At 38.8% G+C, this 27,836-nt stretch overlaps 1 protein-coding gene across 2 annotated transcripts in view; it reads left to right on the forward strand.

Moving 5' to 3' along the window:
* PLCB1 (phospholipase C beta 1) overlaps positions 1 to 27,836 on the forward strand; it is a 663,189-nt gene that overhangs the window by 500,691 nt on the left and 134,662 nt on the right. For both annotated transcript variants that reach the window (XM_033094700.1, XM_033094701.1), the window contains exons 11-14: positions 7,331 to 7,488; positions 17,820 to 17,902; positions 24,179 to 24,263; positions 25,580 to 25,757. In XM_033094700.1, coding sequence (XP_032950591.1) covers positions 7,331 to 7,488; positions 17,820 to 17,902; positions 24,179 to 24,263; positions 25,580 to 25,757 — 504 coding nt within the window. The remainder of the gene's footprint in view (positions 1 to 7,330; positions 7,489 to 17,819; positions 17,903 to 24,178; positions 24,264 to 25,579; positions 25,758 to 27,836) is intronic.

A 27,836-nucleotide genomic window follows, 5' to 3' on the forward strand; every position in this document is an offset into this window, starting at 1 on the left:
TTCTTGTTAAGGCACAAATTCACATAACTATTTACACTCTTATCTTCCAATTTAAATTCTTGATTCTATAGCTGTGCTGCCTTTTTAAATCTTGATACCTAACAACACAATAATAGTTCTAATTGTTCAATGTTAATACAAACTACACAATACTGTTAAAATTTTTCTCTGCAGTTCTTTTTTTTTTAACTGCATTTCACTAAAGATTTTTAGTCCAATTAATTTCTTCGAGAATCAGTTATTTGCCCTCACTCTGAATAACTCGGTCAGCACAGATGTAGAGAATTTGGCTCTATTTGTCAGTTTGGTTTAATGTGTTAGCATATTAATGGCCAATAATTCTCAAAAGGTGGAGCTTTCAGCTACTAGGAAAGAGAAGGGTCCACTCTTTTTTTGTTGTTAAAGAAATGACTCAAAAAGCTGTCTCCAAATTTCTGTATAATGGTTTCATATCACCACCATCTGACTCATATGCATGATTTCTGACCATGTCAACCAATTCTCTCTCCAATTATTTAATTACTAGTAGTATTAGAATGTGCATATTTCAAATATTCATTTTTTTAAACTGTGTTACCTATGTTAAATAATGTTCTGATCTTTGGGGAGATTTTTAATTTTATTTTGCTTACTTTTCTGAGCTATGTATTATTATACCAAAATTTGCATTATATAAATTCACATTCTAACATACCTTGTCCCAGTACCAAAGTCTTTTCTTTTCCTGCAGAGGAATTAAGCAGAATTCCATATAATTAGCCAAAACAAACAAACAAACAAAAACCTACATATAAATATTAATAAGGTTCTTGAGGTTTTGCCTGAAATCCTCGTTTGACTTATGGGTAAAATTTGGTTTTAGTTCATGTAATGTTAGTATCCTTGTTTTAATTATATATAAATCTATGCAGAACTCATAAATATAGACATCAATAATATAGAAATTCAAATTTCCCAAGACCAAGTAAGAAAATTATAAAATAAAAATATAACCAAATTATGTATAGCCCATTAGACTCCAATTAAATGTTAAAATCAATACCTAGAAAATGAGTTAGATTTTGTACTTCACAGCCATTTGTGGAACAAGTGGAAACCTTTTCTATCGAAACGTTATTTTATATAAAAGGTGTTTGGTGGAAAAAGCAAAGGTTTCCTATTCAAATGAGTTTGAAAAGTGCTAGGTACAAAGATTGGAAGCTACTGCAGTATGTTTTCAATATAGGAATAAAGTTTCTCATATTCATAATCATTGAGGTTATGGCCAACCCTCCTCCCACCATCATCACCCTATTTATTTTCTTGGAGCATTTTAGGAACTGGTATTCCTGAGAAATGCCAGTCTAAATTCAAATAAGGAATATTTTTATATTTGGAATGTTTTCTTTTGAGCGTTCAAAGCAACTGTAAAAATTAAATATACAATATGAAAACCAATCAATTTAGCAATTCATTATTAGTATGAATATTTCTCTACTCATTATTGCCCCTTTGTTAACTATCAAGACACCCAGGAGGAAAAATAAATCAGATGATTGAGAGAAATATTTGCACAGAATGAGTTGATTTTTAATTACGATGGTCATTTTCTAATGTTTGGATAGCCTTGGCAGTGCATCAAGAAGTGGTTTTGTTTTAAATTATTGTTTTTCCTGAGAAATCTAACCTTATGATTCAAAACAAAATTCTCTCAGGATATAACAGTATGCAATCATTTCAACCTATAGTTTTTCACTCTTCACAAATTTTCCCATATTCTAAACCATTATGGAGATGATGGCTCCATATACACTAGCAAGCAAAGTGGTACAACTGAATAATTAACATCCTCATTCAGCTTAAAAAGAAAAAAAGAACTTTAGGTTTTAGTTACTCCTCTTATGAATTACATTATCTGATTGAATGTATCAAATAATTATTCCACTTCTCTCCTTACATATATGTTCTCGACTGCAGTAAATTTCTAGAAATGATTCAGGGCATATGTTTAGCCTTGTCAGTCATCCACTACCAACCAGTCTGAGTGTCACTCCCTTCTTTTACACCTCTCCCACTTAGTTAGGCCTTAGCATATGCAACCTTTTATAATTTATTTTTGGTTTAGCACACACACAGACCTCTGAAAGTTGTGTGGTAGGATGGAAAGAAGATAAGCTTAGCAAATAAATAGACCGACTTTAAATTTGCCTCTAAGTAAATTACATACTTAACTCTTTTAAGCTTTAGTTTCTTCATTTGTGAACTGAAGATACATTGAAACAGCCAGGGTATTTGGGGCTGTAATAGGATAGTAATAATTAATGGCTTAAATGTTAGGGAATTTATTATCTCAAAAAACAGGAAGTCCAGAATCGGAGGTGGTTGGGGTTGATTAAATCAGGAATTTATTGATATGTTTGGCAACCCAGATGCTTTCCATCTTTTCACTCCATTACGATTTCAAGATGACTGTGCACTGAGCGTCAACTCCTTGTGAAATAAGATCCACATGTGGAACAGGAAAGTCCCTGTCTTGTGACACTTTTAAGAGTGAGATTCCTTCAACCCCACTAATTAGACTTTCCTTTATGTCCTATTAATCATAGCGCAGAATTACACCCCACAGTAATGCCCATTGGCATGGGATGCAGAACTACTGTGACTGGCTGAGAAGAATTAAGATTTACCCCAGGGCTGGGGACGGGAACCTGAAGCATATCAGACCTAAATAAAATATTCTATTAGGAAGGAGAGAAAGGAAGAAGAGAAAGAAAGGGCAACAAAAAATGTAAGATTGGGGTGAGTTTAAACACCCTGGCACATAAGAACCGTCTGCTTTATTTGTACTTGCTTCCCTATCTAGATGGTGAAGGTAGGGAATATGTGTCATGTCATTTTTGTATTTCCCAGTATTTTGTCTTCCACAGAGAATGTTATTTGGGAATATGCACAGAACCTGATGGTGAGGCTCCTGTAATTAATAAGGCATATGCTTAAAGTGGTTTTCCCATTTTCTTACCTAAGTCATCTCATGGCAGTTGGATCTATGTTCAAGAGCGTTCCAGGGTCTCACTGAGGCAGCAGGCAGACACTATGGAAGAGAGAGGTCAGATCAAACTGACACCCGTAGAGACAGGCAAGGTGCACAACACAGCCTCAGTCTTTTGGACAGTTCTTCCCAGTGTAGCTGGGATTGTGACCTGAATGGATATTAGAGCATTGAAAGTGAGGAGAAATAGTCCCCACTTCCATTTATGGAAAGAGACAATGTTTATGAAAGAAGGTCACTGAATTAACAAATGCATCGTGTTCTGGAATCTTCTTACACTGGAGGTTGAAGAGAAGACAATAAACAATGTTAAATATAAATATAGACAAATATCACCCTCTGTAAGAGGAGAAATGCCTCCGAAGCCTATGTTAATAGAGGGATTGTTATTTCCAATTTTCCGGTCTCTTCCATCCGTGGATGCCTTGGGTAATTCTGAGACAAAGCTCAAGTGAATGTAGCCAGATGCCCAAAATGAATGCAGTCAAGTGAGAAGTTGCAGAGCCATGACTTGGGGCAGTACTGTGAATTAATCTGAGATGGAGCATCAGCTCCCAAGGTCCATCATGGGCTTGGAATGTACTCCAGGGGGTGTTCACAGCCAGGCAGAGATGATGTCAGACACTAGTTTCAGAAATAACAAGGGTTGAGTGACTCATTACATATTATTAATCCCAACCCCCGGCAATGCCTTGGCCCCAGAAGCTGTATTTATTGGCTCTAAACAAATGGAAATATAATGGGGGAATTGGATAGAATGATGAGGAGTTAGGAACTTTAGGAAAGAAAAATAAACCAGCTTTGAGGTTTTAGGCAGAAAAGGAAAAAATAATGAAGAATATTAATACACACATTTAGGGGGGGTATAACTCCACAGATGAAGTAAAACACACACAGGAAACTTAATATGCATTCCAAGGAATAGGACAATTATGGAAATGCGTGAGTTTTTTCAAAATATGCTTCTGTTGGGAGACTTTCATTTCTAATAAAGATTATTTATTGTAAGAATGAATAGTACGTTTACTTTGTAGGGAATCTGTTGGGCTTAGTTAGGTGTTGGACAATAAACACTACACACACATATGCTCCCGTTCTTTAGGTGTTTTTCTTTTTTTTCCAGATTCCTTTGCATCTCATAAACCCAATCTCATGTCTTACCATGTCTTTTGAAATAGTAACTGACCAACATTTAGAATGTACATTAAGTTTCTTCTATTTCTTTTAAGGATTAATAAAAATTGCAAGTAAATCCAAAGAAATGTTTCTAGAAATTCTCTGAATCTTTTATGACAGAACACTCTAATGTGAGTTAGGAATGTATTTACTTCAATTTACCGTTAAATCTTATCTAGCTCATGAATCTATGGCAACTTCCCTACTAACGTTAGTTAACACATAACAAAGTATTAATGAAATAAACTCAGAAATTGCACATTATGTATTGATATTGGATATAACCAGAAATACATGTAAACAATTTTCTAGATAATATACAAGAAAATCTGCTTAACTCTTTAACATCAGTGCAATTTTCTGCAAGAGCTATGAGCTTTAATGTGTTAACCTGATAATTATTAGAATTCTTCACTTTCTTCAGCTAAAGTAGCACTCTTCTAAGCTTAAGAATAACATGTAAATTATTATACTTCCCCTTCACTCCCACTGCCTTTTCTTCCCTTTATGCAGCAAAGATCTTTACTACAACCAACTTTGAGGCAATCATAAATGGCAAATTGATGATCTAGCATCAGGAACTTTCTAGATTATTTGGTCAGCATTTCTACTTTTGCAAACACATTTCTGTTGTTTAAAATGCCCTATTTTTCCAGTAGAGAAAAGTGATTATGCACACTTATTTAATCACCCTTTCAGTGCTTTTACTAGGCCTCTATAGAACTGGGGAATACCACCTTTTATTATGCTGATGTGCGTATTGTGACATGCATACAGAAGTAAAATTAAACGAGTAAAAAGTTAAATTAAACCAGAAAATGTAATCCCATTTTCTCTGTACTGTGTGTCTCCACCAAGCAGATCCTGTCCATTTCAAAGTCATTTCGACAGTTTTCATCAATATGTCACCATTTAACTATTTTTTAAAAATGATGGAGACTTATAAAATATCAATCAGAGAAAATCCTTAATCTGGAAAACCAAAGACTTCCATTTGTGTGTTGATGGTGGGCTTATCTCAAAAGTTATTTATTATTAATCTTATAAATTAATTTATCAAGAAATTAGTGCCTTCCATTGACTTCTTAAGTGAAACAGGAATAGTTTGACTTCGATTCCTGCCCTCAGACTTCTCAGACGCCTTGATTATTACAATTCTCATCACTTCACTAGAGTATTTCAGTTCTGTTCACAAAAGTTTTTAAGTTTGATGAAGTTTATCTATTTTTTCCTTTGTTGCTTCTGTTTTTGTTTTGTTTTGTTTTTTGTTTTTTTCTCACATCTACAAAATCATTGTCTAGTCCAGGTCACAAATATTGACCACTATATTTTTGTCTAAGAGTTTTATAGTATAGATATATATACTATAGTAGTATATATATATATATATATATATATATATATATATATATATAGTAGTGTGTGTGTATATATTTGGAGATATATATATATATATATATATATATATATATATATATATATATATCTCCAAAACAATGTATACAAGTGGACACTTTGGTCAACGTTGCTCAAACAGTAGTTCTCCATAATCAGAAGTGTCTGGATGCTGATAGTAACCACTTTGAGCACCTCTTGTAACAGCAGAAGTCAAACATGACTTGTATTCATCTTTTGTTATCGGTACATATTGAGGATTACTATCTTACTACAGTTTTTTCCTTTCTTAAAATATGTATACATTTTTTTGGCACCCTGTGTGTGTGTATGTATGTGAGTGTGTGTATTTTTTAAATATCCATATAGTTTTTAAAAACCATAGATTTTTTAAAAACTTGTCAATTCGTGCAAAAAAAACAGCTAGAATTTTGATAGGAATTGTCAAGAAATTCCAGAAGACCCTTCTGGGAGACCATTTATATATGGTCTGCAAGCCAGGGAATCAGGAGTCAGAGCCCGGAGCATAGACCAAAAAAGGGAGGGGTAGGGTAGGGCAGAGTATTTAAGGGCAGTAAGCACAGAGAGCTGATCTTTAAGGGGATTGGTTGGGGCAAGCAGCAAAACTGTAAGTATGTACAAGCAAGATGCAGATTGGTCAGGGATACAGGGCATCTCCAGTTTGCCAACTCATGGTTAGCAGGTAGGGTCATGAGATATGACCAAGGTTGGAGTCAAAACACATTAGCAGCAGGGGGTGTCATAAGATATGGTGGGGCAGGAGGAAGTGGTCACAAGTCAGTTTCCCTTGAAGCAAAATAAACTCGTAAAACAAGTTTTGTGGTGAAAGGGACAATGCAGCAAATGCAGTTCACTACATAAACTGCTTAGTCACTCGCAGGGCCACAGTTCAAATTGCAGAAAGGTCTAGATATTTGATCACAAAATTATGATATTAAAATCCCAAGAATTGAACTTTAGATCAATTTGGGGATGAGTACTATCTTAACAATATTAAGTCTTCCGCTCCATGAATATGGGATGTCTTTTTATTTCTTAAGATTGTCTAATATTTTTAACAATATTTTGTAATTGTTTGAGTATAAGGTTTTCTCTTCTGTCAAATTTAAGTTTATTCCTATAAAAGAGCACTTTTGAAAAAAGAATGTTTAGATTTTCTAAGCATTTGTGCCTTGGACAGACATGACAGCAGGGTTGCGTTGTAGAATAAAATAACCTGTCAACAGTACTCTCTCATAGAAATGCAGTCAGAATTAAGAGAATGAGTTTTGAAGTTATAATCCTGGATCTTCTTCTTAACAGCTTTGGAAACTTGGGTAAATGAATTGCTCTATGCCATTTTCATTATCTGAAAATAACTATGTTTTTTAAAAGGTGTTTATACCAGAGAGTTTTGTAAAGATTAAATGTAGTACTACATATAAGGTTCAAAGAACTATAATTGGCACATGCTAAGCAGTTAATAAACATGAGCTACTCTCATTGTTACAGTACTTTCTTTCTTAAATTCTCTTTTCCCCAAAACCTCTGCTAAGAAGTCACAATTACATTTGTGATTATCTCACTACCTTCTGGTATGTTGAGGCAGAAAAAAGGCTGAGAACAGCTACTCAAGCTCTTAAACTCTTTGTTTTCCCATTGTTGAAGAGCTTTTCTGGTGTGTTTCTTGCTTCCTGGAATTCTGGGGTTCATTTTGTTGGTGTTTTTCAGCTGGTCAACTGGCTGGAAACTCCTCCGTTGAGATGTATCGCCAAGTGCTCCTGTCTGGTTGTCGCTGTGTGGAGTTGGACTGCTGGAAAGGACGGACCGCAGAAGAGGAGCCAGTCATCACCCATGGGTTTACCATGACGACGGAAATATCCTTCAAGGTAGAATGAATGAAAACGGCTAACAGAGGCACCTGGGGAGATTGGACCCCTTTCGAGTAAAGCCTCCTAAAGTAGACAGTCCTAGTAGTTACAATTAAGACCATAGGCTATTAATCATCTTTGCCATTTTAGAGGCTAACACTTAACAGTTTATCCATGGGTGGCAGTTGGGATCAGGTGAACTGATTCATGCTAACGAAACCTAAAGAAACTGTTTTAGAAAGGAAATAATAAATTTATTTGTCTATTTAGCACTCTTATTCTTTTTTTCTTGCATTTTATCATTGGGAATTATAACATATATAACAAAGAATTCATACAACTTATTTGTACAAGTTAACAAATTGATACAACGTTTGCACTCATGAACTACCACCAAAATCAAGAAATAGGAATGTACTGGCACCCCAGAAACACTCCACATACCCATTCCCAACAGAATGACCCCCGTCGCCCCAGAGATGACCACCTTCCTGACCATTACAGCGATCAATCACCCTTTGCATTTCTTTAGAGCTGTACTAGTGTATGTACAGCCCTAAACAATGTAGTTTCACCAATTTTTAACTTGATATAAATGTATTCATACTGTAGTATGCATTATTTTGTGTTATGCTTTTTTCACTCCACATTATTTGGGAGATTCAATATTATTGCGTGTATCTCTAGCTTATTTGTTTGCTTGCTTGGTGATGATGATGTTAAAGAGTCCTATTTAATTATTATATAATATTCCATTCACAAAATATACTCATGTATGGAACAACAACAATAATAATAATATATGGAATGGAATACTGGCTATAATATGCCTTCTTTTGGCACATTGATACCTAGGGCTCAAAGACCCCTAGGGCACACATGTAGTCAAAGTTGGGTTCATTGGCTTATGCAACAAGGGAGCACAAATGTCATGGGGAACTGTGATGCCTCTGTAAAAGTGTGTTAGAGAGAAGTTACAGAATTTCGGCTTGTATTAGATGATTTGGATGAGGGTGAGTCAAGCAAGCAGGGCCTTTCTATGGATAGGATGCTGTCAGGAAGGAGAAACAATCATGAGTGGGTGTCTTAATAAATCCCATCTAGGAAGCAAGACAAAGCTGAAATTTATAAAGAGCATCAACCACTCTTATGAGTCAGTGATGAGGGGGTGTTTGGTCATCTCTCCTCTCGTCCCATTCATGGCTCTGCCATACACCATAAAGGGCCTCACATTCGTGCATATGGACAAATGTGAGTTCTGTTCAGATCCCCTGCGGAGAGCCATCCTCAGGAGCTTGGGGGCATTTGAGTGGGGAAATCTGTGGTCCTAGGTACCCTAGAAAGTAATCTAGAATGGGGATACGTGGGCTTTAGGGAACATGTTTTCTTGGCTGACTCAGGTATCTCACCCCTTCGGAAGGGAAAGGACAGAGAAGGACCAGAGGACAACCTCTGGAGCACAGGTCGCATGCTATGAGCCCCATTACCTGGGTTCCATCAGTCTCAGGGCAGAACTGGCTCTGGGTCACTAACGCTTGCCCTACGCAACCACAGAAACAGAGCCCAAGTATTTGGATAATGAAGGTAGATAGAGTGAGGACAGGACAATTGAAAATGGGGAGGTCAGAGTGTTAAGAGGCCAGAATATTGAAGGAATTAGATAGATGTTAATGTCACCAAGATTGGTGACAAAACTTTGGGTAAAGAAGACAATGAGCCATTTGCCAAAGTCTTTGCTGAATAAGGGAGATCTCAGCAGATGGCAGAAGTGAAGAACTAGTTAAGCTTGTTTGGCTGCTTCACGAGAACTCGGTTTTGTTTTGTTTTAAAATAAGAAGATTGAGAGGTAATGTTTCAAAAGTAACACTGGGAGCAAAACGTTCCCAATCTTCTTCAGCTTTTAGCCCTGGGACACTTGCGATGTGATAAAACAAACAGCTATCACTTGAAAGAGCAGCAGAAAAGAAGATTTTTAAGGGACAGCCAGGTTTCAGTTTAGGTAAATGGATTTCTTGATCAAAAGTACTATGTTTGACAGCAATAAAAATGTGTTCAGACGTAACATCATTAGCACCTTAAAATATGTTTAGCATGTGTGTCTAGGGAATTTGACTTTTCATGATTTCTTAAACTTAAGCTACAATACAACAATTAGAGAAAAATAGCGCCCTTTACTAAATTTTACAACAAAGTTTAATGAGGGGTTGACCTTAATTTTGATCAAAAATCTTTAAAAGTTTATCTGCTCCTTTTGGTTTTCTTTAATGGAAAAAATCAATGGGTTTTTGTTTCATTTTTCATAGTCTCCCACCCTCCCAGCTCCTGCCATTATCCTTTGTTAGATATCTAAGGTATCAACCCGAGCCCGGTTGGGCTGTTAAAGAAAAAGTACGGGATAGATGACCCTGGTGTGGGGTGAGTGCAATTTGGACTCACCTATCTGCTAATGGATGAAGATGATCCAGGAAAGGGAGACAGCACATTTTGATGGAGCCATTACTGAGCTAAGGGACTGATGGCCTTGTACAACGAAACATTGCCTACTGCCCCTCCGAGTTCATGTGAGGGGCAATTATATTTCTTAAAAATTTATAATCCTCAAGGTACTTTTTTTTTTATTAAAATGTATTGGGGTGACAACAAAACTACATAGGTTTCAACTGTACATTTCTCTATTAGATCATAAATATACTGCATTGTGTGTTCACCACACAGAGTCGGTTCTCCTTCCATCACCATATATTTGAGTTCCTTTGCAGGGGGTCGGGGTGCAGGTAAACACCAACTTTTAAGCATATTTATTTTATGTGGAGCATCGGCATTTTGGCCTCAGCCATCACGCCAGCTTAGAGTGACTCTCCCTCTGCACTCAACTGTACAAGTGGCTCTTCAATCTCATCTGTGATCTCTGAGCCACAGGCTGATTGAATATCTATTCCTGGGCTCCAGGAATAGCACAGCTTCTCAACCACATCCACACACTTGCTGACAGATTTAGAGACTAAAAGACTAAAACTGGCCCAGAACATTGCTTCCTCTCTCTCTCCCTGCCAGAGTTAGGGGTAGGAGGTGGCCAAATAGAGCAGGAAATCCATCTCCTCTGCTGCTTGGTTTGTCCAGCCATGCTCTCTGCTAATTTGCATTTGCAGGATATATCATTCTTGCAGAGATGTGGACAGTGGTGAGAAAGGATGAGTGTGGGGAGTAGAAATGCAAACCTGTTTGTGGACAGATATACAGAGCAATAATTCTCTACGTCAGGACTAGGACTAGGGTGATGCACCTGAGGCCCCTTACCTGCAAAATGTAGGGAGGAGCTTACTCTCAGGGTCACGTAAATGCAGAGTGGACACCTGCAAATGGGTGTTTCTTTACATTTTGCATTTAGATACCGCACTTGCCTCACCCTAGGCCCAGCCCTGCTCTACATGATTATTAGCATGTGGTTTGCTTTTCCAGAAACTACTTTGTACAGTGACTTTGTAAGAAAGGGTAAAAAAAGAAATGGGGAACAAGGCCCTACGTGATGTACCCCGCCCCCATTATCACTTTCCCCGTCATTCACTTGGCTCCAACTCCACTGGCCTCCTTGCTGTTCCCTGACCAGGGTAGGCAGGTTTGACCACACAGCCTTGGCACAGGTTGTCCTCTCTGCCCAGAATGCGCTTCCCCCAGGCGTCTGCGTGATTCACCTCTTACTTCCTTGAAAACTGTCAAATGCCACCTTCTGAACAAGGCTTAATGTGACCACTCTATTTAATACTGCCCAGCCTTCACGCCCACTCCCACACTCCTGAGACATTCCCGCCACCTCTTTATTTTTTCTATTTATCAGTTGGCACTTATCACCTTCTACCACTCTGCTTAACTTAATTATTATGTTCCTTGTTTATTGTCTGTCTCCTTCTACTAGTATGTAAGCTCCACAAAGACATGATCTTTGTTTTGTTCCCTGATCTGTCCCAAGCACTTTGAAAAGAATCTGGCATATAGTAGGTGCTCAATAAATGTTTTATAAATGAATTTTCCCATTCCAACGCAAATAGACAAATTACAGCATAGCTTTCATTTTTACTTTTTCTTGCCTCTGCTTATCACATGAATGAATTTTGTCTTTCTCTATTTTCACATGTGAAATTCCATGTGTCGTATATTGGAGGGCACTGAAAAGATTCTCTCAATGTTTGCCAGTTTGGGCTATCCCATATATTTGGAACCTGACCTTTACAGTGCAATTCGACTATGTTCTATAGCCACAGGTGTATCGCAGCAGCAAAATAAACTAAATGCAGAAGTTTGTCATTTTTATGTCACATAGTTTATCTCCTCTCAGCCTATGCAATCGGAAAAGCTTCTGTGAGATATATGCCCCAAAGCGAAAGCTCCTATTGACATTTACCTCCTATTTATTGTATGAGCCGAAGTAAAATGCTGTTTTCTGGGAAAGGGGACATGCTATAATTCCCCTTCTCTCTGGAGGGCTTTTTGTTTTGCAGTCTGAGTTTATTTATTTATTATTTATCCCATATATCTGCCCTTCTGTTTCTCCGCCGCATTGCGTGAGCCTCTCTGATGGACAGGACAATAATTTCACCACTTAGGCTTCATTCTCTCTGCTCCCACTCACTCTCCTTCCTCCCACAGTGGGCACCCACCCACCCTCCCCATCCCCACGCTGCTCCTTTTTATTCCCTCAGGCAGCTCCTTTGTAATCAGCAATTGTACAAGATGGGAAACTGGATAATGTGATAACATATATGATGAAAATGTATTAAATTTGAGTATGTGGTTAAATGGAGCATTTCTGAAAATAAAGCTTCATTCTCTGAGAGAAATAATAATTTAGGATGCAATTTAACTGCTACATAAACGCTCACATAAAATGGATATCAAATACACCCTGCTGTTGTCTGTCAAGGATAAAGGATTTCAAGGGCAGTTTTTTTTCCCACTGGAGGTTAGTAATTGAGCCATATGGTTTGTACATTATTGAATCCCAGTGTTTGGCTTAATAAGGAGCAATCGCGCTGTAAGGTACTTTCACATTCCAGTGTCCACTAATGACAGTTTATGTGAAAGAACGAAACTTCAAACCTAAAAAAAGTAACAACTTTTCTCATCCTGATGGGTCATGTGCACTGTGCAAAATATTCTAAAGGTATTTAAAAAAAACCCACAAAAGTCCTACAGTGGAACTTCTGGAGTTTTCAGGTACTCCCCGCTAAAATGATTAGATGAAATTCAGTAAATGCTTTCGTTGGTTTTAAAAGTTCAAAAGGGTTTTCTAAGCTGATGGCTAACCTTATGGTAGAGATGAGAAGAGACAGATAGAGGGAGGATGGAGCAGATGGAGGGAAAGAGAGAAAAGAGACTACAGAGCGTAAGAATGCAGCTCTGGAGCTGGTGACAGGGTTCTAATGCCAGCTCTCCTATTTGCTGGCTGCAGACCTTGGACAAACACCCTTACTAGTCTGAGCCTCTTTCTTATGAGCAAAATGGAGATGATAACAGAGCTTACCTCCTAGGTTGGTTGTCAGCCTTCAAGGATGCTACTTAATATACAGACATTGCTTAGAAGACCACATGGTACTCAGTGAGTACTCTATAAACGTTAGCTACTGATATTATAATTGAAATTTAAGGAGTCACACTTCAGCTTTCTTTCTATAAATATGATGGCTGTGGTATTATTTAGTCAGGGTGAGGGCAGGGGGTGAATTAAGTCATTTATAAAGCTGCTGTGGTAGAGGCTGTGGGTGCCCTCCACACACAACCCCTGGCAACCACTTTAAGAAGAGGCTAGAAGGCTAAACTATGTGGCAAATTAAACACAGCCAAGACTTGTTTAGGGATCCAGTGGGAGCTGAGAAGGATATGGCAGATGAGCGTGGAGAATCCATTGCGAACACGGGACCTAAGTCAAGTGTACAAGACCACAAGTGAATAGCACCAGAGACAGAAAAAGGGAGAAGTAGGGGACACAAGATAGGAAGGACTAGGAACCAGGGCCCAGCAGCAGTTCAAGCCATAGCAGCATCTCCACTGTGGGGTAAGAGAAGCGGACCCAGGGAGCTAGGAAGACAGAGAAGCATAAATTCCCTAGTGGTCTGAGAGCAGACCCATAAAAATACCCACATTTAATTGGCCACAAATAAGGAGAAAGGCCATTGTCCTGGGACAAAATACCCACTTTTCTAAGGTAGAAGGGGTAGGGATCTCACTCACCTTTAGGCCTGACTCTTCTTGGCCCAAATGCTGATGGGGCGAGTCTATAGTCAAGCTTCATTATTAGAGGCAACTGGAGATATTCTCAAACAGCCAAAATCACCAATTATAATCAGAAAAGTTCTCGAAGTCTTTTACTTACATTTACATTTGAGAGACTCTTTTTCAATGTAAGACTGACTCAACCTTGAATGGAAATTTCAGCCATGAAAGTGTTGAAGTTAACTAGGCTATTGAGTATGGAACATTCCAGCTTCTGTAATACCAAGTTACATTTACCTTTGGTTATAATCAAGTTTCAAGCTTTGTTTAAGCCAATGATTAGACTAGTCCAAAGGTTGACAAACTATCCTCTTTAGGCCACATTCAGCATGCCACCTCGTTTGGTGAATTAACTTTTGTTGGAGCATGGCCACAGCCATGTGTTTACTTATTATCTGTGGCTGCTTTGGGGCTACAAAGGCAGAGTTGAATAGATGCCATAGAAACCATTTGGGCAGCAAAGTCTAAAATATTTACTATCTGGTCCTTTATGGGAAAAGTTTGCTGGCCTCTGAAATACTCAATAGAAAAATAAATGGGATCATAAATAGATAAATGATGTTTCTCTTCTATTAGGAATGTTAAGAGTTCATTTATTTATTTGAAAATATTTAGTGAACATCTAGAATGTTCCTTAGCACTTCCTAGGCCCTGGAGACAGAGCAGTGGAGAAAATTGAGTGCTTACCCTCAAGAAGCTTCCATTCTAGTGGGGAGAAGTAGATCAAAATAAACATACAATATGGCCCATGGAGATATGCCCTTTAAGGTAACATAAGTTAAGTATTGAACAAAAGAGGGGCTAGAGGTATGCCATTTTCAGGAGTACGGTGGCAGAAGGACTGTTATTACAAGACAGTTGAGCAGAGACCACACACCCCCTCAGGTATGGAAGTGAGTCCTGCTTTCAGGTAAGAGTATTCCTGATAAAGGCAACAAAGATAAAGAAATGAAAGCGAAAAACAAGGAGATGAAGTCATGCTCGGTGTATTCAGGGAAAAGCAAGAGAAGGTCAGTGAACTGTATCAGGGTAAGCAATAGTGAACAGGTAAAGGAGATGAATCTAGAGAGATAGCAGGTGCCAGATCTGATAAAGAATTTGGATTTCACTCTGAAATAGAAGGCCAATGGAAAAACTTTACTCCGAAGTAGTGAAATAATCTGATTCCTGTTTGATAACAATCACTCTGGCTATCGTATGTAATATATGGGACAAACACAGAAGAAAGAAAACAGTTAAAAGTTTCTATCAGTCAGCCTCTGCTTGGTTTTGCTGCAATGACAAAAAAAATTACAGAATCTCAGTGATTTAGAACCACAAAGGTTTATTTCTCGCTTGGGTTTGATGTTAGCTGTTGCTCTGATATTGTCTATAATCTACAAAGAAAGAATAGCCCCAACCTGTGATATCACTGAGCTCATGGCAATAGGAAAAGAGAAATGGCAGAATCACATCATGGCTCTTGAAGACTGCTCAGCAGGTGACCATGCCATTTTCATACATATTTCACTCCAAAACACATGGCCATGCCTATTATCAACTGATCTCAGAGAAAGGGGTAATGAAATGTGGGAATTATGATAAAATCTACCACAGCAGTTACTGCAAAGGTTTTTGCATCAGGATAACAGAGATAGAGATGCTGAGATGTGGTTATATCCTGGACATATTTGGGACATGTTTGGGACAGGATTGCTGATAAATCAGAAGATGTGAGAGAAAGAGGTCAAGAATGGCTCCAGTGTGTCTTGCCTTTACCTGATACAATAGGGCCACATTTATTAAATGAACAAAATCTAGACTCACTGCCCCCGTCCGCCTTTTCTTTGCATTTATCACTCACTTCCTTTATGATATATCCTCTCAATTATTTTGAGGGTTTTGATCTTAGGTGGTTAAGCTCATTAAGATAATTTGCTGCATGGGAGCTACTGTAAAGGTTAAGAGCATAAACTCTAGAGTCAGATAAAGTTTCCTGGGTTTTACTAGATGTTCCTCTCTGTGATCTTGGGCAAATTGGTTAATATCTCTGAGCCTCCGTTTTATAATCTATAAAATGGTGGATACTACTTTTCTTATACGTATAGCATGAGAGAAGATATGTGTCTGGAACATAATAAATGTTCATTTAATGGGGGCTCTGGTTTGTATTAGTAAGAGTCTGAGGTAAGATTTAGGGTGAGTGGGGAGGAAGGTCCTAGCAAGGTAAGTAACTTTAGTTGATTTGAGAATATATGCCCATCATGAGCTGGGTCCTTTATCTTCTCTCAATGCATTCTCACAACAACTGACTCATGGAATGAAGTATCTCACCCCCACTCTACAGGTCAGTAAGCTAATGCACAGAGGCATTAAGTGAAATTTCCCAAGGTCACACAGCTTGGAAGTCTAAGAAGTAAGACTCAAACACAAGTCTGTTTGAATTCAAAGCCTGTGCTCAAATAAATCAAAAAAAGAATTTAAAATCTTGATGCAGCTTGCTATTTATAGTGCACTTATTTTTGATGGCATCCACTATCATAAAAGTTAAACTGATCATGTATGAAAGGCAATCTGTGAACTCACTTCTAAGAAATGATGAAAGCGGGTTTTGTGCTCCATGCAGGCAAATCCCTCTTACAGGATACATGCAAATATAGTAAGAATTAGAAAGTCTTATTTATACTCTGGGGCCAAGGAAATAGCTTTCTGGCTTGGATATAAAGAAGGCTATGCATTCTTTAAGGAAGGTAGAGAAGATAATGGAGAAGGCTCAGGCACAAAGAATGAGAGTAGAAATTCCTACTTGAAAGGAGGATATGAAAAAAGTAAATGCAACTAAAAACAAATTATGAGTATGTGAAACCACAGTGGCACTGACAATGATATAATTAAAAATAAATGAGATCACACTTTAATACCAGTTCAATGAAAAAAACATTTTGAAAAAATAATGCCCAAAGCTGGTGAATATGCATTGAAATCTGGTCCTTCGTTACATTACTCTAGGCAATCAAAGATGAAAAGTAATTTGGAGAAACACAGGAGAGTTTAAAACTATTCATATTCTTTAATTCAATAATTCCCCTTCTGAGACTCTATTCCCAGAATAATTCAAAATATTAGGAAAAAATGAAGACGTGCTTTGTAAAAGTATTTGAATGATAACTTTTAAAATATGTCTATCCCACAACTGGGTAATGGTTAAATCAATTATGATACTACTACTCCTAGAATTTTATACAGATATTAAAGCTTATGACATACACATTTTTTAAAAATATAGATTGAAGAATAAAGTACTGATATATGTTACAGCATGGATGAATGAAAGCACGCTAAATGAAAGGTGCCGGACATAAAAGGCCACGTATTGTATGATCCCATTTATATGAAATGTTCAGTATATGCACAGCTATGGAGATAAAAGGAGATTAATGATTGCCTAGCGCTAGATATGTGAGGTGAGGTGGGGAAATTGGGAGTGACTGCTATTGGGTACCTGATTTCTTTTGGAGGTGATAAAAATGTCCTAACTTAAATTGGGATGATGCTTGTACAACTCTGAATATACCAAAAATCATGTAATTGTACACTTTAAATGGGTGAATTATATCTCAGTAATGTTATCTATCATAACAATGTTAAAAAACACAAATAGAGTAGTTACTATACTTAAAACTCAGTTATACAAATACATGAAATACAAACTAGAAGTAATATAACCAAATGCCAACAGTGGTTTTGTTCAAAGGGTGAATTTATGAGTGAAAATGTTTGCCTGCTCTTGCCCAAATTTTTTATAATATGATTGACTTATTTTATTATTTTTAAAAAGTAGGTTTAATTAACAAATAATAGGATCCTTCCACAGTTGCATCTCCCCCTCCACCAAAATTCAGTCTCCTTTTTCTTTCCTTGCTAAGTCAAGAGTCAGAAACTTACAGTGCAGCAGCCTTCACAATCCCTTCTAGTCATTTCAGGCCACTTGATACAATTCTATGAATGAAAAAGGTAGCCATATTAATTTATGCAGCTCCAAAGAAAAAAATACACACATTGAAATTCTGACGTACTGAATATTCATGTGTTCTCATTTTTAGGAAGTGATAGAAGCCATCGCCGAGTGTGCATTTAAGACTTCACCTTTTCCAATTCTCCTTTCATTTGAGAATCATGTGGATTCGTAAGTATTTAAGACACTCAATAAGGAGTCTTTTTCCCACATAAGTCATGTTTAATAATTGTTCACTCGATGTAAAATTATTTGAGATTATTAATGGTGTTCTTAGATTGTGTTATATATTAGGTGGCATGCTTTCATCTGTATGTGATGGAATTCATTGAAATCTCATTTACATTAAAATAATCCATTGGACTTGTGAAGTCTATTTTCATGACTCAGGATTTTTCAATTAAGGACTACTCTTTTTACAATGCAGTGGAACACATTTCCTTATAGAATACATGTCTCTATTGCAGTGGGCCACTTTTGTACTCCTCCTTCATTAGCTCCTTCTGTTGCATGCAAACTTATAGTCAATTTTGCCACACACTAAAATGGCTGGTTCCGTATGCATTGGAGCTGGTGGAAAGACAGCTGTAAATTTCATTCTGCCACTCCGCACTTATACAAAACTCAGACCGCCAAATATTCCCTCCATCCTCTTCCCATTGGTTTCCCCTGTTTATTAGTATTGGCAAATATTTGCCCATTTCAAAATCGCCTGCACTTATTGCTGAGCTACATAAAGAAAAGGTAATTTTGACTTGACTGTTTTATATTCTTTTTATGACAAAGGACCAGAGTAAGACACATTTATATCAAACACGCAGATGTTAGTTTATCATGTAGTTATTCAGTTTAAAGAGCTTCAAAATGAAAAATTCTAAATCAGTTCAAGACACCAAAATTCTCGTCCATGGAATTAGTGTCTGGATTGAAGACTCCATAGTGATACCCATTATTGCTCAAACAAGCATTTGTGAAGTAGTCCTCTCTTTCATTTCAACGACCTAAACTGTTTTTCTCAACTATAAACCAATAGCACCTGCCCTGATCTGACTCACAGGTTCCCTTTTCCCTCCTTATGTAAGTCTTTCCCAGGTCACTAATGTACTCTTCCCAACTAATTCGCAGCAACACGTGCTTCAATTCACTAATTCTTACAGAATTCACTAAATCTTAGAAGAGCGGTTTGGTCGTGATCAAATTTCAGTTTGAGGAATTTCTAAGGAGTTAAGCGATCATTTGTGAATTTATATGTAGAGAGAGACCTTATTTTTTGACATAACCAATTTTATAATTGTCTGTATTTCTAGTTTGCCCCCAGGAAATCTATATTACATTTATCGACTCGTGATTCTGTTTCATTAGGAAACAGTTATTCAATGAATGTTGTAATCATTTGGTGTAGTTTTTCTCACACTTCTGAGGGTCAATTGAAGAGAAAAGAATTTATTCTGTTTATTCTGTTTCATTGCTATTTCTCTTCTAAATAAAGGGACCACCTCTTTAGTCATTGTATTTTGTACCTCATTTGCTGCGACAGCTCTGATTTGCAGATAACTTTTCTGGAGTATTTTCTCATCTCTGCCCATCATTTGTAATTGGGCTCTAAAATACTTTAGTACCTTTCTTCCCGGCACTATAGTTCCCAGACTTGTTGGTGTGTTATTTCCTTTTTGTAGAAATATCTCCAAATCTAGCACATTTGTTTTCTTTAAGAAATATTTCTATATAAATTAGACAAAATGAAAAACTATTTACAAAATTTACAAATCCATTCTTTATTGTCACACCTGTTACAATGAACTCTCCCTACGGTGGCCAGAGAGGTGTCAATAACCACCACCACCACAAACATAATAACAGGTAATATTTACTATGTCATGAGCAGTGTTCCAAGCATAAGCTCATTTAACCCTCGCCACAAACCCAGGTGCTCCTAAGAATAAATACTATTATGATTATCCCTATTTTACAGATGATGAAACTGAGTCCCAAAGAGGCTGAGTAACTTACCCAAGGCCATGCAGTTAAAACATGACAGAGCTGGAATTCAAATCCATCCAATCTAGCTTCAAAACTTACACGTTTAACCAACATCTCTTACACCTAAGCAGAAGCTTATGAGCCTTCAAAGCATAAAATGAAGGCAACCAGAGCATCCACAAGGCAACTGCCAGCAAATGTTTACATTTATGTGGTTGCATCCACAGGACATTTTTTGCAGTCTTCAACACCAGTCATACAGAGAGCCAAAACTGGGCATGAAAACTAAGCCCTACAGTGAACACAAAAGAAAAAAAAAAAATAGTGCCATAATACTGCTCTTTCTGGTATAAAAATGAGAAATTTAGCTATTAAAAGTTTATTAATAATTCATACATGACAAAAGAAAACAGGAAAACAACCCTCCCAGGATGCCATGATGTTTATCTCAAACCATTGAGATAATCTAATGGCAGTGAAATACAAAGATACTGAATTCTACTGTGAGAGGAAGTTGTTTGCTTCATATTTCTGTTGTCCTTGAGCTCCAAATATCAAAATCACTCAAACACAATTCTTTCCTGGAAAGACTATCACATACCCAAAGAAAACAGATAAACCCTATGCTTGACTTGTGGCCACCTCACCTCATTGCTGACCCAGGTGGCGGACATCATTCATCAGCAGTGCTCTTTCCCACTAAACCTAGGTCTAACCTCAGAATCCTCCTCAACACAGTGACCCAGGAACATGCCCACCTAAAACATCTGAAATCTATGTGCCACCTCTAGTGAACCATTTTATTCTCCTGTATGCTGCAGGTACAAAATGTCGGTCTCCGAACTCTGGTCCCAGCTCATTTGAGCCACACCTCCAAAACAAACTCATACTGGAAAAAAGAAATCCATTGAATTTTCTGGTATTCTCTCCAAATATTTGGAATTGCCTATTCGTGGACAACAAAGGGGAATCTGCCAGTAGCTACTGGCAACTTATCCTTCTCCACGTGCTATGTCAGAATCCCATAAAATACAGATTCCTGAGCTCCACCCCCATCCCTGAATGCGAATTTCTAGAAATAAGACTTCAAAAATCCCTAGTTAACTCTGATGTTCCACCTGATATGTAAACTAGCACTTTCATAAAAAGAATTCTACACCGAAATCTAGCGAAGTAACCTCTAACCATGGTTCAGCTACAGACAATGTGAGATTTTAGACAAAGTTCTTAATTTCCATGCATTGTATATTCTTCATCTATAGAGGAGTTTGATTTAGTTCAACTTAGAGGATTTAACCCATGAAGTGCGGCGCGTTTGTTGGTCAGAAAACTGACCACTTTGCCAGGTGCCTACACTTTATTAAAATACTACAGGTATTTTAATATGTCCAGATATGTCTGCTACGGCCTGAAGCTCAAAATGTATTTGTGAATATTTTCCTCTCACTTCATCTCTGTAGTAGCCACTGTTTATGCTCTAAATGCTTCAGGACTTTTTTTTTCTTTCTCTCTAATTGCAACTTTAATGCCTTTTATTTCTGTTGTTCTGACCCGCAATTAAAGGTGGTTTGTTTTCCACTGACTTTTTCTATTCACTTGGCTCTCTGCTCTGTTTCCTGTCAGGTGGGCATGTGTGTTTGTGGAGACCATAAATTGCCTGATTACCAAATAGCGCATTTTACTTTTCTCTTGGACACTTGCCTTTTGTTCTCTCCATCTCAATGGATTTTGAGGCAGGTTTTTAAACATCTAGGTCAGACATAGATTTTTGCTGTACAAAGTCTGGTAGGTCCATGGTCCAACACCATAGGCGTCATTAGGGAGCTCATTAGAAATGCCGAGTCTCGGGCCCCACTCCAGACTCTACCTCTGAATCATTTTCTTAAGACACCCGGTTATTTGAATGAAATATTACAGCGCTGCTCTAAACACTGCAGTCTGTTAACCATCTGCATCAGAATTACCTGCAGATTTGTTACAAATCCAGGTTCCAGGGTTCCACTCCCAACTCAGGGAATGGGAGGACTGGGAACTAAGCCCTGCCACCTGCAGCATTAACAGCTCCAGGTGTTTCTCTAATGGATTCAAGTAAGATTGTGCTCCAGCAACTACCTTCTCAGGATGTGGTGGCTACATGACAGAGGACAGAGGACTGCCTGTCACCTGCTTAGAGATACCTGGAACATCGTCCAGAATGGGAGCTCGTGAGAATATGGCTCCCTGAGAGATCCCAAAAGCAGGAGATTAGGGTAAAACCCTTCTTTTCACACTAGGTCTCTGATCAAAGGACCTTGGGGCTCCCAAGTTCCAACACTCAAGAAAAATGTTATCTACTTCAGCACCTGTTGACTTACTTTAATCCATCACAGCAGTTTTCAAACTTGGATGTGAGCCAAGATCATCTGGAGGGCTTGTTAAGACCCAGGCCCCAGGCCCCACTTCCCCAGAGCTTCTGATTCAGAGTCTGCACTGGAGGCCTTACATGTGCATTTCTAACCAGCTCACATGCTGTTGCTGCTGCTGGTCCGTGGACCACCCTTGGAGTAGCAAAGCTCTGTCACATTTAATAGCGTCATTCTGCGAAAGTGAAATGGAGGGTTTGGACGATTTCTTCCATGCAACGTAAAATGTGGGCACAGCACAGGTGGGCTTGTTTCAGGTACGGCCTGCTAGCTTGGTTTAGCCTCTGAGCCATTTATTCTTTGAGCAAAAGTGTCTGAACAGAGGATGCCCAGGCTGCCCTGCCAAACCAGCCACATCTCTGCTTGCTCCCCAACTTCTAATACGTTGCACCCCCAGTGTTTTTCAGGATTGCTTGTCCAACTGGCAGGTTTTGCTCTCTCCTTGATATTGCTAAGGAATGCTGCAGTATATTCTGAGGAATGCATAAACCGTGCAGTAAAATCTCATACCGGTCAAGAAAGGCAGGTTGAGAAGCTGGAAGGTTGTTATGTATTGATTGGCAAGTTCTATGACTCTATCCTTTGCCTCTCCTTGCAATTCCAAGAAAGCACTGACCTTGGGCTCATATTTGAACCCAAGAAAACTCCCTTAACCCCCGAAATATATGCCTTGTTATTTTTTAAAAAAACAGAGGGATATAAAGAGTACTTTTTCCTTGTGGACCATTGCAATATGATTTGAACCCCCAAAGCAACCCCCCTCCCAGAAAAAAATCAGTCCATGATCCAGGCTTAGCAGTCACGGAAGAGAGAATGAAAATAATCACATTTTATCATCGCTTGGAATTGTAGTAATGAAGGCTTTTGATCACTCCAGCCCCAGTTCTGCTAAAACGTATTAACATTGCGGCACGTAGAGACAACTGTTAGAAATCGAGTTTGGCAGCCTGTAGATCAAAATCACAGTCCGGAAAACCCAGTGGAATTGGATACCTTTATAATGATATTTAACATTCTGCAGAATGGAAAAAAAAATTATTGCTTTGTGAAAGGTCAAGGGAAGCAGGAGTATTGAAAGAATATGGATGTGCCCTCATATCAACTGTGTTTCTGTGTGAGCAGGCGCACAAGTGGTCCAGTCTGGCTGGCGGACGCTGCCTTATAACACTGGGGGCATCTTACCTCTGCCCTGATCTTTTAGTGTTTCAAAGGCGTTTGCATCCATTACTTCCCTTCATCTTCTCAGCATCCTCTGTCCCTTTCCAAGAACAGTTATTATCCTCTTCGTTCTACAGATCAAGAGCAATTCAGAACCTGGAGCTCAGCTCAGCAAAAGCTGCAGCTCCAGCTTTTTTCCAGGTTCCTATGGGCACATAGTCAGGCTGACTCCACCTTTGCTTCCCTGTTATGCACGTAAGAGTTGCAAATACCTTTCCCCAAGGTGCCTGCTTCTTTTGTTTTTCCTGTAGGACTCCTTCCCAAGTGGACACCCTTCTGCTTGTCTGCCCTTTTAGATATTCTCTCTCTCTCTCTCTCTCTCTCTCTCTCTCTCTCTCTCTCTCTCTCTCTTTTTGTCTCTCTCTCTCTCTCATTCCCTCCATTTCTCCCTCTCCTCTCCTCCTTCACCTCCTTACAAACACTCCTTTGCAGTGCAGCTCACTCTGTCAGTTGGACAAATATCATCCAAGAATTCACATGAAGTCGTGAACAAGTTCCGCCCCCAAGTGTTTTGCATTTGACTCAGAATCAGGAAATTAAACAAAAGGAACTGAGTCTCTAACTCTGGGACATTCAAGAATCCAGTAACAGGCAAATGACCTGCCATTCCCTCCACCTGTGTCTATGCAGGTCAGCCTTAGGAATAGCCTCCACTGTCCTGTGTGTGGTATCCAAATTCACGTAAGGCAGGATAGTACAAAAGGGATTCAAAATGATAAAAATGGATCCTGAAGAGTAGGATGAGGGCATTACCTTTCTGTAATTAATGACACAAAGTAATACTTCCTTTCCAACCTCTTTGAATACGCCTCCTTGCTTTTTCTCTTTCTTTCTTATTTTCCTGTAGCCCAAAGCAGCAAGCCAAAATGGCAGAGTATTGCCGCCTGATCTTTGGGGACGCCCTTCTCATGGAGCCGCTGGAAAAATATCCGGTACGTAGTTTTGATGTTTACCCCTGAAGGAATGCACATATTTATGACTGGAGTGAGATGGAGACTTCCTTACGTCCTTTCCACATTTATCTTCGTTGGTTAAAATTATGCAGTTAGTAATTAACCCTTGGACGAGGAGGACATCGGCCGTGTGTCCTGCTGAGGGCTGGAGACAGGAATCTGTTCTCTTCCTCTGCCCACAGTCTTCCCCCTCCCTCACTGCCTGATGTGACCCAGTCAAGACTGCAGAATCCCCACAGTCACAGTCAGCCCACAGAGACAGCCGAGGGTACAGGGCTCTGAACACCTCCCAGGGAACCTTATCACACCCTTTGAGCGACATGGGTCTGCAAAATGGGACATTGCAGGTGGGACAATGGCATCCCGGCCTGTCCCTGCTGGCCACTGCTCACTTCCTCGCGTGCTCCTCCTGGTGTAGAACTCAGGCACCCCATTGCCATGGTAACATCCCTGTTTTGGGAGGTAAAGCAGCAGAAATATCCTAAAGTAGCCTCTTAACTCTTCAGTCCTTTGTCCCATTCTCCCCACATCCTTATGTGATTTCATACCAGTCCCTGGACTCATTGAAAGCAAAGAATATAGGACCATCTTATGGGAGTTCACTATACTTTCTAAAAATAGCCCATCTTGGGACTTGCACATGTGCTCTTTGATATCTAATAACCCTCTAATGGGAAATTGATTTTCCCGCTAGATGTGCACGCTTGAAACACTAGAAATAAGGGTAGCTTGAATCTCAGGGCTGTAAGGAAACCTGAAGCCATCTAATCCACTTTTGCTGATGCCAAGAGATCGCAGGTTAACTACCTAGTGCCTGGATAAGGCTCTTGCTGTTTTTAAACTGCATTGAAAAGTGGATGCTCCGGGCTTGCCTGGAAGCTCCTGCCTGTCTTTCCCAACTCTTTCTGGCAGATGCCACACTCTAGCTGGCTTCCCTCCTTTGAAAATCCAGGCCAAGGCCTCCTTATCGGTCCAAAATCAAGATGACTGGATTTATATGGTCCACTGGAAAACGCAGGAAACTTCTCGTTAGCACTCCAAGTCTACTAGTGCATTTCTATGGTCTTATTCATGTGGATTTCATTGTGGGAAAATTTTGTACAGTAATTGCAATATAGCTTTAATGTGAAAAAAGAAAGGGCTATGAGCCAGCGCCTATGTAGGACACAGTGTAATGGTGGTAAAGAATAACCTAGAAGCTCTTGTTATCCAAAGCTGTCCTGAGAGGTTGGGAAGAGAATCTGAAAGGAAGAGGGAGTATTTTTAAAGAATGTGCACTCTTTTTCCTCCCTTAGCTGGAATCTGGAGTTCCACTTCCAAGCCCGATGGATTTAATGCACAAAATTTTGGTGAAAAATAAGAAGAAATCGCACAAGTCGTCAGAAGGAAGTGGCAAAAAGAAGCTCTCAGAACAAGCCTCCAACACTTGCAGCGACTCCTCTGTCGTATTTGAGCCCTCGTCTCCTGGAGCCGGTGAGGGACTAATGGGCTCTCGTTCTCCAATTATGCGTGGGTTTAAGAATTGCTGCTCTGAAATTAGTTTATGAGGATATTTCACATTCATATTTGGGCACAGTTTTAAACTGTATTGGTTTTCTTTTGCTACTACAAACTTGGTAGCATAAAATTACACAAATTCAAAAGAATAAGTGAATGAACTAATCAGAAACAGTTTTGGAGACAAAGAGGAAAAACTGAGGGTTGCTAGATGGGCGGGGGGGTGGGGGTAAGGGGGAAGGTGAGGGGATTAGAAAACAATCAGTAACCACAAGATGGCCACGGGGTTTGAAAATTAATCTGGGGAACATAATTTAGTGGTTACCAGAGGGTAAGGGGGTTGGGGGGTGGGAGATGAGGGTAAGGGGGATCAAATATATGGTGATGGAAGGAGAACTGACTCTGGGTGGTGAACACACAGTGTAATTTATAGATGATGTGATACAGAATTGTACACCTGAAATCTATGTAATTTTACTAATAATTGTCACCCCAATAAATTTAAAAAAAAAGAAAAGAAAAGAAAAATAAACTACACAAATTCTTATCCCCCGGTTCAGGTCAGAAGGCAATCTCACTGGGCTAAACTGCAGGTAGCAGCATTCCTTTCTGGAAACTCTAAAATACCCTATTCTAGCTTCTAGACGCCACCCACATTTATTGGCTAATGGCCCCGTTCCTTCAACTTCACAGCCAGCAATGTCACATCTCGTTGACCTTTCTGTCATCTTATTTCCCTCTGACCACAGCCAGGAAAAGTTCTCTGCTTTTCATACCTCGTGTCTTCACACTGGTCCCACCTGGATAATTCAGGATAATCTCCCCCATCTCAAGGTCCTTAATCCCACCTTCAAAGTCTCTCTTGCCCTGTATTCGCAGGACACAGGACATAGTCACATAGACATTGACATTTGTGGGAGGCCATGATTCTGGCTACCACATAGACCAAATAATCTTTGGAATGACCTCATGATTTTAAGCTTCTCGAGGACAGTGATCCCTTGACATTAATCACAGGAGTGGATGCAAGATATTCACCCAATGCATTCTCAATGATGATGCCACAGTTTAAAGTGTTGTTTTAAAATGTGAAGTGGTAAAGTTACTTGAATTATTTATCAAAGTTACTAGGTGATGCTTCACATCATTAATTTTCCTTTTAGATTTATTTGAAATAGATTTTTGTGGTTGATGAGAAATTAATTCTATGTAGCCACCGACTTCCTTTGAATCACTGGTGATTTAATCTAATTTATTTTCCAAGTTTAGTCAGACTCTCTCAGGAATCTGAAAAGTATATTGTGTAGATCTCCTGAGTAGAGGGTGGACAGTGGAGGAAACTTTAAGCTTGAATCTAGGAAGTTCTTCAATGAAAAGTCTAACTAACATTGGAACAATCACTTTGGAAAACTGTTGGGCAATAGCTATAAAAGCTGAACATATGCACCCCGTGTGCCCCAGGGAAGTCCGTTTTTAGGTATATGCCCAACAGAAATATACAGAGGTGCTCACCAAGTGACATGCACAAGAATTGCTTAATGCAGCACTATTCAGAATAACCACAAACTGGAAAACAACCAAATGCCCGTCAACAGAGAAATAACTCATGGTACATTCACACCATGGGACAACATGCAGCAATAATGACCGACAACTGCATACCATAGTATGGGTGAATCTCAGAACCTAATGTTGAGTGAAAGAAATCAGATACAATGTACGTATTTACTGTAATATTCAATTTATACAAAGTACAAAAACAGATAACTAACCCATGCTGTTACAAGTCAGGAAATGGTTACCCTTGGGGAAGAAGTACCTGGGAGAACCCAAGAGGGCTTCCGGAGACTGGTTATATTTCGTTTCTTGATCTAAGGCCTGTTTAGTTAGTGTCAATTCATTGCACTGTAAACATATGGTATCTATACTTCTCTGTATACCTATCATACAACAGTTAAAAGATTTTTAAATAATTTTTTAAAATTAAAATATAAACTCTATGGCAATCAGGACAAAAAAAAGTTAGTTAAGACTCCAACTTTTATTTTTCCATCT

This window comes from Rhinolophus ferrumequinum, chromosome 23, assembly GCF_004115265.2.
Source record: "Rhinolophus ferrumequinum isolate MPI-CBG mRhiFer1 chromosome 23, mRhiFer1_v1.p, whole genome shotgun sequence".
Taxonomy (NCBI): Eukaryota; Metazoa; Chordata; class Mammalia; order Chiroptera; family Rhinolophidae; genus Rhinolophus; species Rhinolophus ferrumequinum.